The sequence below is a fragment of the Oncorhynchus gorbuscha genome, linkage group LG09 (assembly GCF_021184085.1).
Source record: "Oncorhynchus gorbuscha isolate QuinsamMale2020 ecotype Even-year linkage group LG09, OgorEven_v1.0, whole genome shotgun sequence".
Lineage (NCBI taxonomy): Eukaryota > Metazoa > Chordata > Actinopteri > Salmoniformes > Salmonidae > Oncorhynchus > Oncorhynchus gorbuscha.
The window spans coordinates 24,624,022-24,642,116 of NC_060181.1; the positions used below are offsets into that span (position 1 = coordinate 24,624,022).

Consider the following 18,095-nt stretch of genomic DNA (forward strand, 5'->3'; position numbering starts at 1 on the left):
ACCATAGTTTGCTTTGTATGTTTCTATGTTTTGTTTGGTCAGGGTGTGATCTGAGTGGGCATTCTATGTTGTGTGTCTAGTTTGTCTGTTTCTGTGTTTGGCCTGATATGGTTCTCAATCAGAGGCAAGTGTTAGTCATTGTCTCTGATTGGGAACCATATTTAGGTAGCCTGTTTGGTGTTGGGTTTTGTGGGTGATTGTTCCTGTCTCTGTGTAGTTTCACCAGATAGGCTCGGTCACTTTGGTTTTCCTTTTTTACTTGTTTTGGAAGAAGAGAACGAGCGCCATTCTCCTTGCGGAGATGGTGCTAAATACATCAACACGGTCGGTCCCTGGGATTGGGCTGGCCAACACGATTCGGTTTGCTTGGAAGGAAAAGGAGTTGGAGCCTATTAGGATGGGAATCCTTTGGAAGGATTATATTGATGGGGATTCTAATATATAATATATAATATATGCCATTTAGCAGACGCTTTTATCCAAAGCGACTTACAGTCATGTGTGCATACATTCTACGTATGGGTGGTCCCGGGGATCGAACCCACTACCCTGGCGTTACAAGCGCCATGCTCTACCAACTCAGCTACCTTCTCCTCCCAGAGGACGGTGAAGGACGTGTTTTGTTTCCAAGGCAACTCGATGGAGGGAGCATACGACGTGGCACTATATACAGAGGAAAAACACGATGATATCCTGAGAAGGGCAAGAGCAGTGGGAGGTGAGAGGCCGATGTGCCACTACGATATAACAAGCCTGGCGAAGAATAACTTTAGGGTTGTAACTGTCAACATTTACAACCCTTACGTTAAGGACGAAGAGGTGAGGGCTTTTCTGGGGAGATACATGGATAACGTCTCCTCAGCAAGGCACCTCAAAGACTCCCTTGGGTTTTGGAATGGGAGGAGAGGCTTCCAGGCCCTCCTCAGAGAGGACCCAAAGGGACATGGTGGCTACCTCCATCCTCCTATGTTCTCCCTAGGGGCTGACAGGGGGACGTTGTTTTATGCACGTCAGCCCCCATTTTGCAGGCACTGTATGGCCTACGGTCACATATTCGCCTCGTGCAGTACAAGAAAATGCAGATTCTGTGCATCTGAGGATCACAAGGCGAGAGATTGTGACAAGCCTAAGACGTGCCATGGGTGTGGCTCGTCAGCACACCTGTGGCGGGGGTGCCCGGCCCGTCAGAGGTCATATGCGTCTGTGGCTGGGGGGGGGGGGGAGCAGGAGCGGGGGATGGGGGAAGAAGAGGAGGGGAAGGAGGCACGCCTCATGACCAGAGTACAGGACCAGAGGGGAAGGCCACAAGGAAGGAGGAGGAGCCAGAAGCGGCGGATGGAAGAGAGAAGGAAACGGAAGGCACGGGAGTAGGAGAACCAGGAAAAGCGGCGGAAGAAGGCAACCGAGTGGAGGAGCATGAGAGCGAAGAAAGCAAGGGAGGAGTGGTGAAGAAGGAGACGGTGGAAGAGCAAGTGGACTGGGGGGAAAGTGCCCTGGTGGAAGAGATGAGGGGTATGGTAGAGGAGCTGGCGGGGGGGGGGGGAGGATGGTATCTCTCCACTGCCGCCATCACCAAAGAAGAGTATGAAGAGGGGTCGATTGGCCGACAGTGAGGGGGAGGGGATGGCCAAGAGAGTGATGGGGGCGGGAGAAACCTCTGGGTTGCTGCTGGTTTCCCCAGGCCCTCAACTTCTGTTGGGTGGGGACACACCTAACAAGACTCAGGACTGGGTACAAGAGGAGGTGGGGAGTTTTTTGTTTGGGGACTCAGCCTCCCCAATTTTTTTCCAAACCAGCTGCAACACTGGGGAGGGGGAGGATTGTGGGAGTAGACCCAGGGTGCAGGGCACCCCGGAGCCAAACACTATTCCTGCATCCTGGGATGGTGTGATGGAGGAAGAGGGGGGGATGTCGGGATTACGGATGGTGTTCTCAGGGGAGCATCGGGTGAGTCCTGTTTGTTTGTTTTTGTCTGGTTTTAGAATTTGAGTGTATTACATGTTTTTATTTTTTTCATGGAGTCTAATTTACTTTTGTTAGTTTAAATGTAAGGGATTTAAGGGATTTTGTTAACAGGAGGGCGGTTTTTAGTTATTTGGAGTGTGTGGGGTTTGATTTTTGTTTTTTACAGGAGGTTCACCTGAGGGGTGGAGGGGATGTTAGTAGGTTTAAGAGTGAGTGGGACAAGGGGGAGTCGGTTTGGGGTGTCGGGGGGGGTGCACTCATCGGGGGGTAGGGATTTTGTGTGGGCACAGGGAGGTAAAAGTGGAGGATTCTTTTGTGGTAATGCAGGGGAGCTTTCCTTGAGTGTGCGTATAGTGGCTTTCTAGAACATAATGAGACTTGTTCTGCTATGTTCTTTAAGATGGTTAGGGCAAGACAGAGTAGGAAGGTAATGCATGGTGTTAGGGAAGAAAATGGTAGTATAGTTAGAGAACCAGAGGATATGGTCAGGTTATAGGGGTGGATGTCACGATAAGGGATTGTAAATTTAGATTAGTGGTGGTGTATGGGCCACAGGTGGTGGCAGACAGGAGGGAGATGGTGGACTGTCTGACGCCCCTGTGTGTCACAAATAGGAAATTAGTGATAGGGGGGATTTTAATACAGATTTAGGAAGAGGGGGGGGGGGTAGCAGTGCGGGCGCCATTGCCAGGATAATGGCTTGCCATGGTCTGGTAGATGGTGGTCTGGACACTACTCCGAAAATGGACGGTCCTACATGGCGCAACTCCAGGGGGGTTGAGCGGAGGCTCGACTATATTTTTGTACCCAGGTCTTTGGGTGAGTTGTCTGGGCGGCTGTTGCCTGTTTTCTTTTCGAATCACGCTGGGTGGTCCTGCAGGTGGGGTCGCCAGTCTGCCTCTTTGGTAGGGGGTACTGGAAGCTAGATCGGGATGTGCTGGAGGAGCAGGCTTTTGTTGATGGGTTTTATGGTTTATTTTGGAGGCTTGAGGGCCTCCGGTCCATGTGCAAGGAGGTGTTAGAGTGGTGGGAATTAGTTAAGGTGAGGATTAGGCCTTTTATAATAGGGTATTGCAAGAGGAAAAAAAGGGAGGAGAGTATCCAGAGGTTAATTGAACTCGAATACGAGGCATGCAACCTCGGCGGGTCGTTTGACTGGGAGAGATCCGCAACCCTAAAGGCGCAGCTCAGGGAGTTGCTCGAGCTTTCCTTGAGTGTGCGTATAGTGGCTTTCTAGAACATAATGAGACTTGTTCTGCTATGTTCTTTAAGATGGTTAGGGAAAGACAGAGTAGGAAGGTAATGCATAGTGTTAGGGAAGAAAATGGTAGTATAGTTAGAGAACCAGAGGATATGGTCAGGGTGACAACTGATCATTTCCAAGGTTTATTTAAGGAAAGGGAAATAGATGTAGAGCAGGGAAATGTGTTTTTAGAACACTTGTCCAGGCGGTTGCCGGAGGACATTAGAGAAGTGATGAAGGCCCAGATCTCACTAGAAGAGGTTGAGAGCGCTCTTAGGAGGATGGCTGAGTTTTATCTCAAGTTTTGGGGTATACTTGGTCCAGTGGTCCTCGAAGTCTTGAAGGCCATCCTTGAGACGGGGGTCCCGGGGGGATCAATGGCTGTTGGTGTGCTGTCACTTTTATATAAGAAGGCGGAAATAACAGACCTTGGCAACTGGCGGCCGTTGACCATGCTGTGTGTAGATTACAAGCTACTTGCAAAGGTTTTAGCAGACCGGTTGCGCACAGCCCTTCCCTACGTCGTTCATGAGGATCAGACGTGCGGGGTAGAGGGCCGCTCTATTAGATGGAACCTACAGTTAATCAGGGACTCCATCGCTTGGGTTAAAGATAGAGGTCTGCCTTTAATGGTAGCAGCGCTAGATCAGGCGAAAGCCTTCGATCGCGTGAATAGATCCTTTTGGTCCTTCTGTAGCTCAGTTGGTAGAGCATGGCGCTTGTAACGTCAGGGTAGTGGGTTCGATCCCCGGGACCACCCATACGTAGAATGTATGCACACATGACTGTAAGTCGCTTTGGATAAAAGCGTCTGCTAAATGGCATATATTATTATTATTATATATTATATTATATATTATTCAGAGTGTTAGGTCGATTAGGATTTGGGGAGAAGTTTATAGGATGGATTCGTACATTATATGTCGGAGCGGGGTGCCGAGTTAGTGTAAATAGTCACTTGGGTGACGTTTTTGACCTCTCGTCTGGGGTCAGGCAGGGGTGCCCACTCTCTGCTCTCCTCTTCATTCTGTACATGGAGCCTCTGGGGGCTGCCATTAGGGCAGACACAGGGGTGGAAGGTTTGCTGATCCCTGGAAGTGGTGGGCTGCGTGTTACGATGACGCAGTACGCCGACGACACTTCCTTGCTGTTGTGCAAGGACTCGTGCCTGACAAGGTCCCTTGCCATCTTTGGGGATTTCACCCGAGGGTCGGGAGCAGTTCTGAACCATGCAAAGTCTTCCGTCAAGTTTTTCGGAAGATGGCGCGGTAGAACGGATGTGCCTGGGGGGTTATCTCTCTGTGAGGGAGCCCTGAGGATTCTCGGGGTCCATTTTGAGACCTCCAGCTCAGCGACGCTAAACTGGAACATGCGTATCGCTGTGGTACAGAGGAAGCTAGCAATGTGGAAAGCTAGGTATTTGTCTTTTATGGGCAAAGTCCTGGTCCTAAAGGTGGATGTGTTGCCGTCTCTTTTGTATTTGGCATACATCTACCCATTGCCGGCTTGTCTGAGGAGGCCTCTAGTGAGGCTTGTGTTTCAGTTTATGTGGAGTGGCAGGTGCGAGTGGGTCGCCAGGGCACGCATGATCTGTCCCATCGGGGAGGGAGATAGGGGGGTACCACATTTCCACCTCAAGCTGGACACAATTTTTGTTTCTTTCTTGTTAACGGAGCTTGCTCAGCCAGTGATACACCCGTCCGGTTACCTCCTGCGGGTGTTTTTCTCGTATCAGGCGAGAAGCATAATGGCCCAACAACCTGCCCGCTCGACCCTATCCCCTCCTCTCTTCTCCAGACCATTTCCGGAGACCTTCTCCCTTACCTCACCTCGCTCATCAACTTATCCCTGACCGCTGGCTACGTCCCTTCCGTCTTCAAGAGAGCGAGAGTTGCACCCCTTCTGAAAAAACCTACACTCGATCCCTCCGATGTCAACAACTACAGACCAGTATCCCTTCTTTCTTTTCTCTCCAAAACTCTTGAACGTGCCGTCCTTGGTCAGCTCTCCCGCTATCTCTCTCAGAATGACCTTCTTGATCCAAATCAGTCAGGTTTCAAGACTAGTCATTCAACTGAGACTGCTCTTCTCTGTATCACGGAGGCGCTCCGCACCGCTAAAGCTAACTCTCTCTCCTCTGCTCTCATCCTTCTAGACCTATCGGCTGCCTTCGATACTGTGAACCATCAGATCCTCCTCTCCACCCTCTCCGAGTTGGGCATCTCCGGCGCGGCCCACGCTTGGATTGCGTCCTACCTGACAGGTCGCTCCTACCAGGTGGCGTGGCGAGAATCTGTCTCCTCACCACGCGCTCTCACCACTGGTGTCCCCCAGGGCTCTGTTCTAGGCCCTCTCCTATTCTCGCTATACACCAAGTCACTTGGCTCTGTCATAACCTCACATGGTCTCTCCTATCATTGCTATGCAGACGACACACAATTAATCTTCTCCTTTCCCCCTTCTGATGACCAGGTGGCGAATCGCATCTCTGCATGTCTGGCAGACATATCAGTGTGGATGACGGATCACCACCTCAAGCTGAACTTCGGCAAGACGGAGCTGCTCTTCCTCCCGGGGAAGGACTGCCCGTTCCATGATCTCGCCATCACGGTTGACAACTCCATTGTGTCCTCCTCCCAGAGCGCTAAGAACCTTGGCGTGATCCTGGACAACAAACTGTCGTTCTCAACTAACATCAAGGCGGTGGCCCGTTCCTGTAGGTTCATGCTCTACAACATCCGCAGAGTACGACCCTGCCTCACACAGGAAGCGGCGCAGGTCCTAATCCAGGCACTTGTCATCTCCCGTCTGGATTACTGCAACTCGCTGTTGGCTGGGCTCCCTGCCTGTGCCATTAAACCCCTACAACTCATCCAGAACGCCGCAGCCCGTCTAGTGTTCAACCTTCCCAAGTTCTCTCACGTCACCCCGCTCCTCCGCTCTCTCCACTGGCTTCCAGTTGAAGCTCGCATCCGCTACAAGACCATGGTGCTTGCCTACGGAGCTGTGAGGGGAACGGCACCTCAGTACCTCCAGGCTCTGATCAGGCCCTACACCCAAATAAGGGCACTGCGTTCATCCACCTCTGGCCTGCTCGCCTCCCTACCACTGAGGAAGTACAGTTCCCGCTCAGCTCAGTCAAAACTGTTCGCTGCTCTGGCTCCCCAATGGTGGAACAAACTCCCTCACGACGCCAGGACAGCGGAGTCAATCACCACCTTCCGGAGACACCTGAAACCCCACCTCTTTAAGGAATACCTAGGATAGGATAAAGTAATCCTTCTCACCCCCTCCCCCCTTAAAATATTTAGATGCACTATTGTAAAGTGGTTGTTCCACTGGATGTCATAAGGTGAATGCACCAATTTGTAAGTCGCTCTGGATAAGAGCGTCTGCTAAATGACTTAAATGTAAATGTAATGTAAATGTGTGGTCTAACACGGGTCCTCGGGCGGAACAGCTGCCATGGCACTTTGGTCATGCGGCCAAGTGGCTGCATGCTTAGATCATAGGCACCTGTAAGAGGAGGTCAGAAAGGCAGGGAGTCCGGCGCCTGTAGTGGGCATCTCGGAAGTGGTCTGGGAGGGAGTGCAGGCGCGGGTTCTGGACAACAGGCTCAAGGACCTGAATTGGTTGAGCCTTCATAAGTGTTTGCCCGGTGCGTTCCATCTTGTACTGGTATAATTTGGTGCAATCCCCCACCTGTCCAAGATCCTCTTGTTGGCAGGGAGGAGACTGTGCGCCATGTCTTTTGGGACTGTGCCTTTGCCGGAGTAGTATGGGCTAGGGCACGGGTGTTGTTAGGTTTGGTAAAGGGGGATTTTGTATTGACGTGGGCCAGGTTTAGAGAGGGGTGTAGGGAGAGCGAGAGGGACGGATAGGGACAGGTTTCTGCTCTGGCTTCTCATGAGTCTCTTTAAACGGGGGCTGTGGGAAGCAAGGCAGAACATGGTGAAGACAGGGAGAGATTTGGGGGTGGAAGGGATAGTGAGGAGGGTGGAAGGAGATTTGAGGGGGAGGATGAAGAGGGAGGAGAGGAAGTGGGGGCAGCATGCTGCTCGGGAGAGGTGGAAGGGGGGTTTAGGGCTGGGTGTCATTTAGATTTGTAAGAGGATAGATTAGGGACGGGGAGATAGGGAGAGGTATTTTGTAGGGTGACGGGGAGGGAAGATGCTCCCCTGAGGTTTTTGTTTGGGGTTTATGTTTATTTAAAATTATTTATGTATGTAAATTATGAGTTGTAAAGAATGAATGGTATTGAAGATAATAAATAATTTTTTATTTAAAAAAAATAGGGCTGTTTCAGGTTTCCACGTTTGTTGTTTTGTATTATGTTCATGTTTAGTTGTCTTATTAAAAAACATGAACTTCAACCACGCTGCATTTTGGTCCGCCTCTCCTTCGACACAAGAAAACCGTTACAATTTGGGACTATCCAAATACTGCGCATTCAAACTGCACCTTATCCCAGGGCTAAGAGCCTCCAAGCCCTGGGCTAAGCAAGTGTTCTTGCACATTCTAAAGTGGGATAGCACCAACCTTAGCCCTGGGCTAGTACAAACTTTTTGGGGCTAGCCCCAGAAACACGGTGCCAAAATATCCAGTGAAACTGGATTGTTCTACATCTAGAATGCTCACTGTCCAATCACAAAATCTGCACTGTTACTTCATTTACATATACTCGTGATGCCTGTAATGCGTTCTGCACACTATTTTGATAAGGAAATTGGTACTATTTCATCCTGAGGACAAAAACCCATATAACGTGCATAGATGGCCAGATCGAATTTCAAAAGTGAAACATATTGATTGTTTCCGAGGTCAGATTGGCAGACAGCAAGGTTTATACAAACAAACCATCACTGTTGGAAACTAAACGCTAGGCTAAAAGCAAGAGCAAATAATGTGCTAATAAATGTCTTATTGCTTATAACATTGGTCGTGTGTCAGAGAACAAATGTTGGTAGCATGTTGTTTGTCCGTTAGCTCAGGGTTTTGGAATACAAGCTTAAATCCTTAGCCAGGGCTAAAGCTTAGTCCAGGCTTAATAAATGCTTGTGCGAATGCAGGCTAAACTAGCGCAGGCTAGCCTGGGCCTAAAATAGCCCAGGGCTAAGACCAATGTGGTGTGAAAAGGCCTATAAAGTGATACCATACTGTCTGTTATGTCTCTAATCAGGGAACGTGGGGGAGTGGGGGACTGGAAGACTATGTTCACAGTGGCCCAGAGTGAGATGTTTGACAAGATCTACATGGAGAAGATGAAAGACCTTCATTTGACTGGGAGCTGTGAAAAACGTGTCCTGAACACAACGTGTCCTGAACACAATGGTAGTGAAAGCTTTCACCAGCTTGGTTGAAGATGTCAGAAAAAGCGGATCCAGATGCTTGTTGTTGATTTGACTTGTTGATCTGTCATTGTTGATCTGACAAATTGTACTCCAGTTGTGTGAATCACTCTAAATATGTCACTTTTTGGGGGATATAGGTCTAACTAGATTGGAAGAAATAATAGTCAGTAACCGAAAGGTTGCTAGATCGAATCCCTGAGCTGACAAGGTAAAAATCAGTTTTTCCCCTGAACAAGGCAATTAAGCCACTGTTCCTAGGCTGTCATTGTAAATAAGAATCTGTTCTTAACTGACTTGCCTAGTTAAATAAAGGTTAAATAAAATAATTGTAATGTAATTTTTTAAAAGCACTTAAAGGCTTCATAATTTATAAATGTCATGTTTGATATTATCTCATAAGCTTGTGTTAACCTCAGACCTTATTTTCGGCGTTTATCCCAAAACCCTATAATTTCCCCATTCACTTTCACATTGGAACGGTTGAACGAACCAGAGGTAAATCATTTCCGGGTTTTAGAACTAAAAGCTGGCGAACTCTATTGACTATTGTACCCAAAATGCAACGCGTATCTTAAGCCTACTGCGCATGCTCATTTCCACCACCGATTTTGTAATATCTACTTTCTTTTCCAAATGTAATCGTTCAGGTTGCAATAATGCAGCTAGATATGAACGGTACTTTATCTGTCCATGATTTTGGCACTGCAAACCGATGTTGACATTTTTGCAGGCGGCGAGACCGTATCACTCAGCAACGAGGGATTTATTTTCCTTCGCCGCAGTAGCTAGTTTAGGTGACGTTATTCTCCACTAATGTTGAAAGCAAGGAATTATGTTGTAACGTTATTTCTGTGGCAAACAACAGTGACACTGACAGACAGTTTACAAGTCTGGTGAATGAGTTAATGGACTGAACGGTAAAGCGAATTGGGGAGTTAACGTAGCTGTCAGCAACTTTGACTTTGTAAGGCCTTCGCTAACTAGAAGCTAGCTGGCTAGTTAGCCCTGACAAGAAGACAAACATGTGGCAAAGCGTTGGTCTAACTGTGCTGGTTATTGTGGCCACCCTTGTGTGTGCGTTGCTCTTCATGGTGTTTGGTAAGTAATCATAATATTTTGACTTCAGTTTTCTTGAATGTAATGTGAAATGACATTACTCGGACACAGCTGTGAAACGTATTAGCTGTTAGGTACAGTAAGCTAACTATGTAGCATTCAGCCATGATTATACTTAGTGCTTGTTTCATATCCAGCTACCTGTCATCTCTTTCTTTAGTGAGCAGTGACTGTCTTGACCTTTTTCATTCTCAAAATGTTGAGTAGGTAGATCAAAGTTGTCTATACAACGAATAATCTCTCAAGACATCATGTTATTAGAGGTTTGTCCCTCATAGCTGTTATTAATTGGATCAGTTTAAATAATTGATACATATCAGTTGAGTCTCTCTTTTTGTGCTTGAGCAGTGTTCGACAGGATTGTCTTGCAGCATCATCCAGTCAGGCAGTCTCCTGTTTCATGATCATATCTTTGTAGGCTACATCTAATTTTACCTATAATAACCCTATCTGTCTATAATAATCACAAAGTGTGATGATCAATTGTTGAGGCCCAGTTAAATTAATTTATGCATACCTGTGTGTGGAAAACAAAGACTTATTTGATGTTACGTTTTGGACTTTATCTTGTGTATATACACTGAACAAAAATATAAATGCAACATGCAACAATTTAAGATTTTACTGAGTTACAGTTCATCTAAAGAAATCCAGTTAATGAAATACATTAATTATGTCATAATCTATAGATTTCACATGCCTGGGAATAATTTTTTGGCAGTATCTGGTGTGACCACCATTTACTTAATGCAGCGGGACACATCTCCTTCGGTTTTGCCAACCCACAGTTTAATCATATGTCCGGGTGGCTGGTCTTAGACGATCCTGTAGGTGAAGAAGCTGGGTGTGGAGGTTCTGGGCTGGTGTGGTAACACGTGGTCTGCGGCTGTGAGGCCAGTTGTATGTACTGTCAAACTCTCAAATGAGGTTGGAGGTGGCTTATGGTAGAGAAATTAAATCTGTGGCATTGTGTTTGTGTGACAGGACTTCCCATTTTAGTGATGTTTTATTGTCCCCAGCACAAGGTGCACCTGTGTAATGATCCTGCTGTTTAATCAGCTTCTTGATATGCCACACCTATCAGGTGGATAGATGATCTTGGCATAGGAGAAATGCTCACTAACAGTGCCGTAAACAAATTAATGCACACAATTTGAGAAGCTTTTTGTGCATATGGAACATTGGTGGGATTATTTATTTCAGCTCATGAAACATGGGACCAACACTTTGTTACATGTTGTGTTTATATTGTTATTCAGTGTGTATATAAAAATAAATTACAACAAATTAATTGTTTGATTCATATACAGTCACTGTGCACTTTCTATTGAGGACTTTTGTTCTTTTTGGCTCCTCAGGTTGGTATGTTGTCTGGCAGCTCTTTCTGTCCAAGTTCAAGTTCCTGCGTGAGATGTTGGGCGACACCGGATCTCCACAGACAGAGACCCAGCCGTCCGAATCAAAGAGCAAGCATACCTCTCCTCCAACCCAACGCCAGAGGCTCAAGACTGCCCGCCAGAGGGTCGTTCCTCCTGAAAACACTACATAGATGACCACACCCATCTGCTATCAGTCTCACCCTGTCCCCCTATTCACCAACCCTCGTCACTCTAGGAAACCGTGGTGGACAAAATGAAACCCCTTACTAAATGGCATGATGTCGAATGTCATACTATTCCCATGTCCATGCATACTACTCCCCTTTCCACTACCTTACAACGTCCTCGTCTTAGAAACTTGATACTCTTACTTTTCTCTCCTGGACACTCTTACGAGACCCATCAAATCATGGGACATTCTTTGTACAACTTGTTCATGTTTCAAATACGTATTTTAGCTGTTCACAGTATATGTACTGAGCAGCACATCCAGTCTCTTCACTTGGCCTTAACTGACACTGCAATATGGTCAGCTCCCACTGGCTGTCATGCTGCTAACACCTGCACAGGGAATCGCTGCTAACACCTGCACAGGGAATCTGTTTCTCCATGATCACACAAGAGAATTCTCTGTCATGACTGTGTATGTGTGCGTTTTGAGAGTTTGTTTATTTGAACATGTTTTTGTAGCAACGCCTATATTCTGACAAACCTAGACAAACTGTTGTATAAAACAGGCTCATTTGTTAGCATTTGCTTTCAGAAGCAAAACAACTGCTAGAAGAAGAAACGGAATGAAACAATTTGTATAACTGATAAAGTTCCTTGTCGTGTTCATTTCACTTTATTTGTAACCAAAGTGCAATGAAAGGAATGTTTATTTTTGAGGTTTTTATTGTTGGTCAGAAATTAATACAGTACATTCAGAAAGTATTCAGACCCCTTGACTTTTTCCACATTTTGTTATGTTACAGCCTTATTCTAAAATTAAAATAAATAAAAATGTTTTACCCTCATCAAGAGGAAACACAGATCCCCAGATCTGTGCCTCGACACAATCCTGTCTCGGAGCTCTAACGGACGATTCCTTTGACCTCATGGCTTGGTTTTTGCTCTGACATGCACTGTCAACGGTGGGACCTTACATAGACAGGTGTGTGCCTTTCCAAATCATGTCCAATCAATGGAATTTACCACCGGTGGACTTCCAAGTTGTAGAAACATCTCAAGGATAGTCAATGGAAACAGGATGCACCTGAGCTCAATTTCCAGTCTCATAGCGAAGGGTCTGAATACTTATGTAAATAAGGTACTTCTGTTTTTTTAATCATTCTGCAAAATGTAAAGTTTTATTCTTTGTCATTATGGGGTATTGTGTGTAGATGAGGACATTTAAAAAAAAATGTAATCTATTTTAGAATAAGGCTGTAACAAAATGTTAAGTCAAGTGGTCTGAGTACTTTCCGAATGCACTGTATAACTGTTATGGAATGGTGTGGTTACAATACCACAACGAAGACGATATCCAGGCTCCGTATGTACAGTTGAAGTCAGAAGTTTACATACACCTCAACCAAATACATTTAAACTCAGTTTTTGACAATTCCTGACATTTATCCTAGTTTGAAATTCCTGGTCGTAGGTCAGTTAGGATCACCACTTTATTTTAAGAATGTGAAATGTCAGAATAATAGTAGAGAAGGATTTATTTCAGCTTTTATTTCTTTCATCACATTCCCAGTGGGTCAGAAGCTTATTTTTCACTCGGTTCGTATTTGGTAGCATTGCCTTTAAATAGTTTAACTTGGTCAAACGTTTCAGGTAGGCTTCCACAATAAGTTGGGTGAATTTTGGCCCATTCCTCCTGACAGAGCTGGTGTAACTGAGTCAGGTTTGTAGGCCTCCTTGCTTGCACACACTTTTTCAGTTCTGCCCACAAATTTGCTATAGGATTGAGGTCAGGGCTTTGTGACGATCACTCCAATACCTTGACTTTGTTGTCCTTAAGCCATTTTGTCACAACTTTGGAAGTGTGCTTAGGGTCATTGTCCATTTGTAAGACCCATTTGCGACCAAGCTTAACTTCCTGTCTGATGTCTTGAGATGTTGCTTCAATATATCCATGTAATTTTCCTACCTCATGATGAGATCTATTTTGTGAAGTGCACCAGTCCCTCCTGTAGTAAAGCACCCCCATAACATGATGCTGCCACCCCGTGCTTCACAGTTGGGATGGTGTTCTTCGGCTTGCAAGCCTCCCCCTTTTCCTCCAAACATAACGATGGTTGTTATGGCCAAACAGTTCTATTTTTGTTTCATCAGACCAAAGGACATTTCTCCAAAAGTACAAGGTTTAATCCCCATGTGCAGTTTCAAACCGTAGTCTGGCTTTTTTATGGCGGTTTTGGAGCAGTGGCTTTTTCCTTGCTGAGCAACCTTTCAGGTTATGTCGATATAGGACTCGTTTTACTGTGGATATAGATACTTTTGTACCTTTTGTTCCTCCAGCATGTTCACAAGGTCTTTTGCTGTTGTTCTGGGATTGATTTGCACTTTTCGCACCAAAATATGTTAATCTCTAGGAGATAGAACGCGTCTCATTCCTGAGCGGTATGACGGCTGCATGGTGTTTATACTTGCCTACTATTGTTTGTACAGATGACCGTGGTAACTTCAGGTGTTTGGAAATTGCTCTCAAGGATGATCCATGTTTTTTCTGAGGTCTTGGCTGATTTGTTTTGATTTTCCCATGATGTCAAGCGAAGAGGTTCCAAGTTTGAAGGTCGCCCTTGAAATACATCCACAGGTACACCTCCAATTGACTCAAATGATGAAGCTTCTAACGCCATCAGAAGCTTCTAACTCCATGACATCATTTTCTGGAATTTTCCAAGCTTTTTAAAGGCACAGTCAATTTAGTGTATGTAATCTGACCCACTGGAATCGTGATACAGTGAAATAATCTAAACAATTGTGGGAAAAATTACTTGTGTCATTCACAAAGTAGATGTCCTAACTGATTTGCCAAAACTAGTTTGTTAACAAGAATTTTGTGGAGTGGTTGAAAAATTAGTTTTAATGACTCCAACCTAAGTGTATGTAAACTTCTGACTTCAACTGTATCAAGCATCTCAGAATAGTAGGAGTGGTGATCTAGGATCAGGCTCCGCCCTGTCCAAATAATCTTATTCATTGTGATCTAAAAGGCTAAACTGACCCAAAGTCAGCATTCCTACTCTGATATGCTTGATACATACTGCCCCAGAACTCCCTATTAAGGCAACAAATAAATAGGCTATAGCTCATTGCTCTGGCTAGCTAGCCTCCCAGAGGTGATAGCTGGGGTGTATTCAATAAGGACCAAATGGAGGCGAAAAGCTGAATAAGGGAGAACCTAAACATGTCCAAAAAGAATCATTTGTGTTTTCCATTGTAAAGTATTTCACTATGGTGTGCCCTAAAGACTACACCCGATGCTACAGGGTCGTCACTAGCTTCCGTAGTCATAAAGAGGGCATCCTTCCCTGTAGTTCATTACATTATCTCTGATCCAGCTATAAGCCTGACATTGTAAAACATGTTCATTCTCTATGTAATGGTTTAACGTGTGATTGTCCAAATTTCACTTTTGTTTTGGGCTATTGCTGTAATTTACATCCAGAATAAATATATTTCTTAACTCTGTATAGAAATACATTTATTTGAATTGCATTGTTTTAAAGCTGAAATGGTTTATTCAAGAATATAGAACTGACATGTGGGGGGGTTGTAAGCATATTTGTTTAACTGCATGTTCAATTTGATGTCACAACACGGACACATTTTAAGGCTTGTACATCTTTTTGAGTGTATTATTTTGTCTTGCATATGTGTAGCCAGACTTCAAATTGAGTCTTTCTTTGACCCTCCACACTTACTGTCATATTTGCATACAGTGACTGAACGACAGGTGGCAGTGTTGCTCAACATGAAACAGTGATGGAGAAAATAACTGTTTTTCAGACTGTAGTCAAAGGGAGTATTGGAAGAGTTTAAAACCAGCCAATTTACATTTCAGATGCAGGTGTATTTAAAGTCTATCAAGCCATATGTTGTGACTGTGTAATCCCAGTTAACCCAGAACTAAAATCTAGATTTTAGTCAGATTGGTAGTCTGTCCATGAGAGATAACAAATCGGAAGCATAGCCGAGAGCTGCCCAGTGACACGAGTCTACCAGACGAGCTAAACTACTTCTATGCTCGCTTCCGGGCAAATGGCACTAAAACATGCATGAGAGCACTAGCTGCTCCGGAAGATTGTGTGATCACGCTCACCGCAGCCGATGTAAGACCTTTAAACAGGTCAACATTCACAAGGCTGTAGGGCCAGACGGAATACCAGGACGTGTACTGCGAGCATGCGCTAGCCAACTGGCAAGTGTTATCACTGACATTTTCAACCTCTCCCTGTCCGAGTCTGTAATACCAACATGTTTTAAGCAGACCATCATAGTGCCTGTGACCAAAAACACTAAGGTAACCTGCCTAAATGACTACTGACCCGTAACAGTCACATCTGTAGCCATGAAGGGCTTTGAAAGGCTGGTCATGGCTCACATTAACACCATTATCCAAACCGCCCCAACTCATCCACAGATGATGCAATCTCTGTTGCACTCCACACTTCCCTTTCCCACCTGGACAAAAGGAACACCTATGTGAGAATGCTGTTCATTGACTACAGCTCAGCGTTCAACACCATAGTGCCCTCTAAGCTCATCAATAAGCTAAGGACTCTGGGACTAAACACCTCCCTCTGCAACTGGATCCGGGACTTCCTGATGGGCCGCCCCTGGTGATGAGGGTAGGTAACAACACATCCACCACGCTGATCCTTAACAAGGGCCACTCAGAGGTGTGTGTTCTTTGTGTAGATCTTTGTGGGCTATACTCAGCCTTGTCTCAGGATGGTAAGTTGGTGGTTGAAGATATCCCTCTAATGGTGTGGGGGCTGTGCTTTGGCAAAGTGGGTGGGGTTATATCCTTCCTGTTTGGCCCTGTCCGGGGGTGTCCTCGGATGGGGCCACAGTGTCTCCTGTCCCCTCCTGTCTCAGCCTCCAGTATTTATGCTGCAGTAGTTTGTGTCAGGGGGCTAGGGTCAGTTTGTTATATCTGGAGTACTTCTCCTGTCCTATTCGGTGTCCTGTGTGAATCTAAGTGTGTGTTCTCTAATTCTCTCCTTCTTTCTTTCTCTCTCTCGGAGGACCTGAGCCCTAGGACCATGCCCCAAGACTACCTGACATGATGACTCCTTGCTGTCCCCAGACCACCTGGCCATGCTGCTGCTCCAGTTTCAACTGTTCTGCCTTACTATTATTCGACCATGCTGGTCATTTATGAACATTTGAACATCTTGGCCATGTTCTGTTATAATCTCCACCCGGCACAGCCAGAAGAGGACGGGCCACCCCACATATGCTCTCTCAAATTCTCTCTTCCTTTCTCTCTCTCGGAGGACCTGAGCCCTAGGACCGTGCCCCAGGACTACCTGACATGATGACTCCTTGCTGTCCCCGGTCCACCTGACTGTGCTGCTGCTCCAGTTTCAACTGTTCTGCCTTGTTATTATTCGACCATGCTGGTCATTTATGAACATTTGAACATCTTGGCCATGTTCTGTTATAATCTCCACCCGGCACAGCCAGAAGAGGACTGGCCACCCCACATACCCTGGTTCCTCTCTAGGTTTCTTCCTAGGTTTTGGCCTTTCTAGGGAGTTTTTCCTAGCCACCGTGCTTTTACACCTGCATTGTTTGCTGTTTGGGGTTTTAGGCTGGGTTTCTGTACAGCACTTTGAGATATCAGCTGATGTACGAAGGGCTATATAAATAAATTTGATTTGATTTGTGTTCAGTCCCCTCCTGTACTCCCTGTTCACTCATGACTGCATGGCCAGGCACAACTCCAACACCATCATTAAGTTTGCTGATGACACAACAGTGATAGGCCTGATCACCGACAACGACGAGACAGCCTATAGGGAGGAGGTTAGAGACCTGGCCATGTGGTGCCAAGACAACAACCTCTCCCTCAACGTGATCAAGACAAAGGAGATGATTGTGGACTATAGGAAGAAGAGGACCAAGCACACCACCATTCTCATCGACAGGGCTGCAGTGGAGAAGGTTGAGAGCTTCCAAGTTCAGTGTTAACTCAGCCAAGATTCTCAGTCTCCAGATATGCAGCCAAAGCTCTCAGTCTCCAAAGGGCCATTTCTTTCTATTGTTTGTTTCGGAGCCAACCACGAGATGTGCCTGGATGCCATTATTAGCTGATGGTAAATCAGTACAGAGACTTGTCACCCGGGACCTGAGACTTGGGGGGAATGACACATCTTCCTGATTTACCGTGTCAATCCACATTCTGGGTTAAATTAAGCCTTTTAAAAGCCATTCCAGAGCGGATTCCGTTTTCTCGTCTCGTCCCCTGGGATAGCAGTGAATGGAATGCAGCAGGTGATAATACCACTGATGGCCTGTTAAGACCCAGGCTCTGTGAGTTAAGTTTTCTGATTGGGAGCTGATAGGAGTTTGGCATAGGCATCTCCTCCATACCCCTTTACCAGTCCCTTATAGCCACAGGCCCACCTCTCCACAGGGAGAAACTACAGTATATATACAGTGTATTTCAGTCAGGCTGTAATGAAAAGGAGGGTCAAGAGGGGTAGAGGGAAAATAAACCATGAATGTTTTTTAGTTGTATTTTAAGGCTCTGTGTGCATATCCAACCCACAATGCCTTTCATTAGATGCTGTTGCACTATTCAGTATGCCGTGCCATAAAACGATGGTTCATCTGTGTACTGTGCATCAAGAACTGTGTTATGACACGTTCTAGATGAAAAGAGAAAATGCTAAAGATAGTTTCCAGATCAAGACCAGTTGGGCGTGATGTTCTGTCCCCCTCTCCCACCTTCCTAACTATGCCATAAAAGATGTTCCACAGGCTAAGACTGATCATTTGGCATGGATGGACTCTGCGCTGGCCCTGCCCCGTTTTCCG

General features: G+C 45.9%; 1 protein-coding gene across 1 annotated transcript; it reads left to right on the top strand.

The window, feature by feature from the left end:
* The first annotated feature begins 9,128 nt into the window (after positions 1-9,128).
* LOC124042737 (small integral membrane protein 13-like) lies at positions 9,129-11,987 on the top strand. The gene is made up of 2 exons (XM_046360839.1): positions 9,129-9,657; positions 11,034-11,987. Exons 1-2 carry the CDS (start codon positions 9,582-9,584, stop codon positions 11,222-11,224), a joined length of 267 nt encoding a protein of 88 aa, XP_046216795.1. The 5' UTR covers positions 9,129-9,581; the 3' UTR covers positions 11,225-11,987.
* The last annotated feature ends 6,108 nt before the right edge of the window (positions 11,988-18,095 follow it).

Excerpts from the sequence above, each read along its gene's own strand:
- LOC124042737 (XM_046360839.1), top strand. The coding sequence starts at position 9,582 with ATGTGGCAAAGCGTTGGTCTAACTGTGCTGGTTATTGTGGCCACCCTT. Across the intron at positions 9,658-11,033 it reads GTTGCTCTTCATGGTGTTTG|GTTGGTATGTTGTCTGGCAG; the intron begins GTAAGTAATCAT and ends TTGGCTCCTCAG.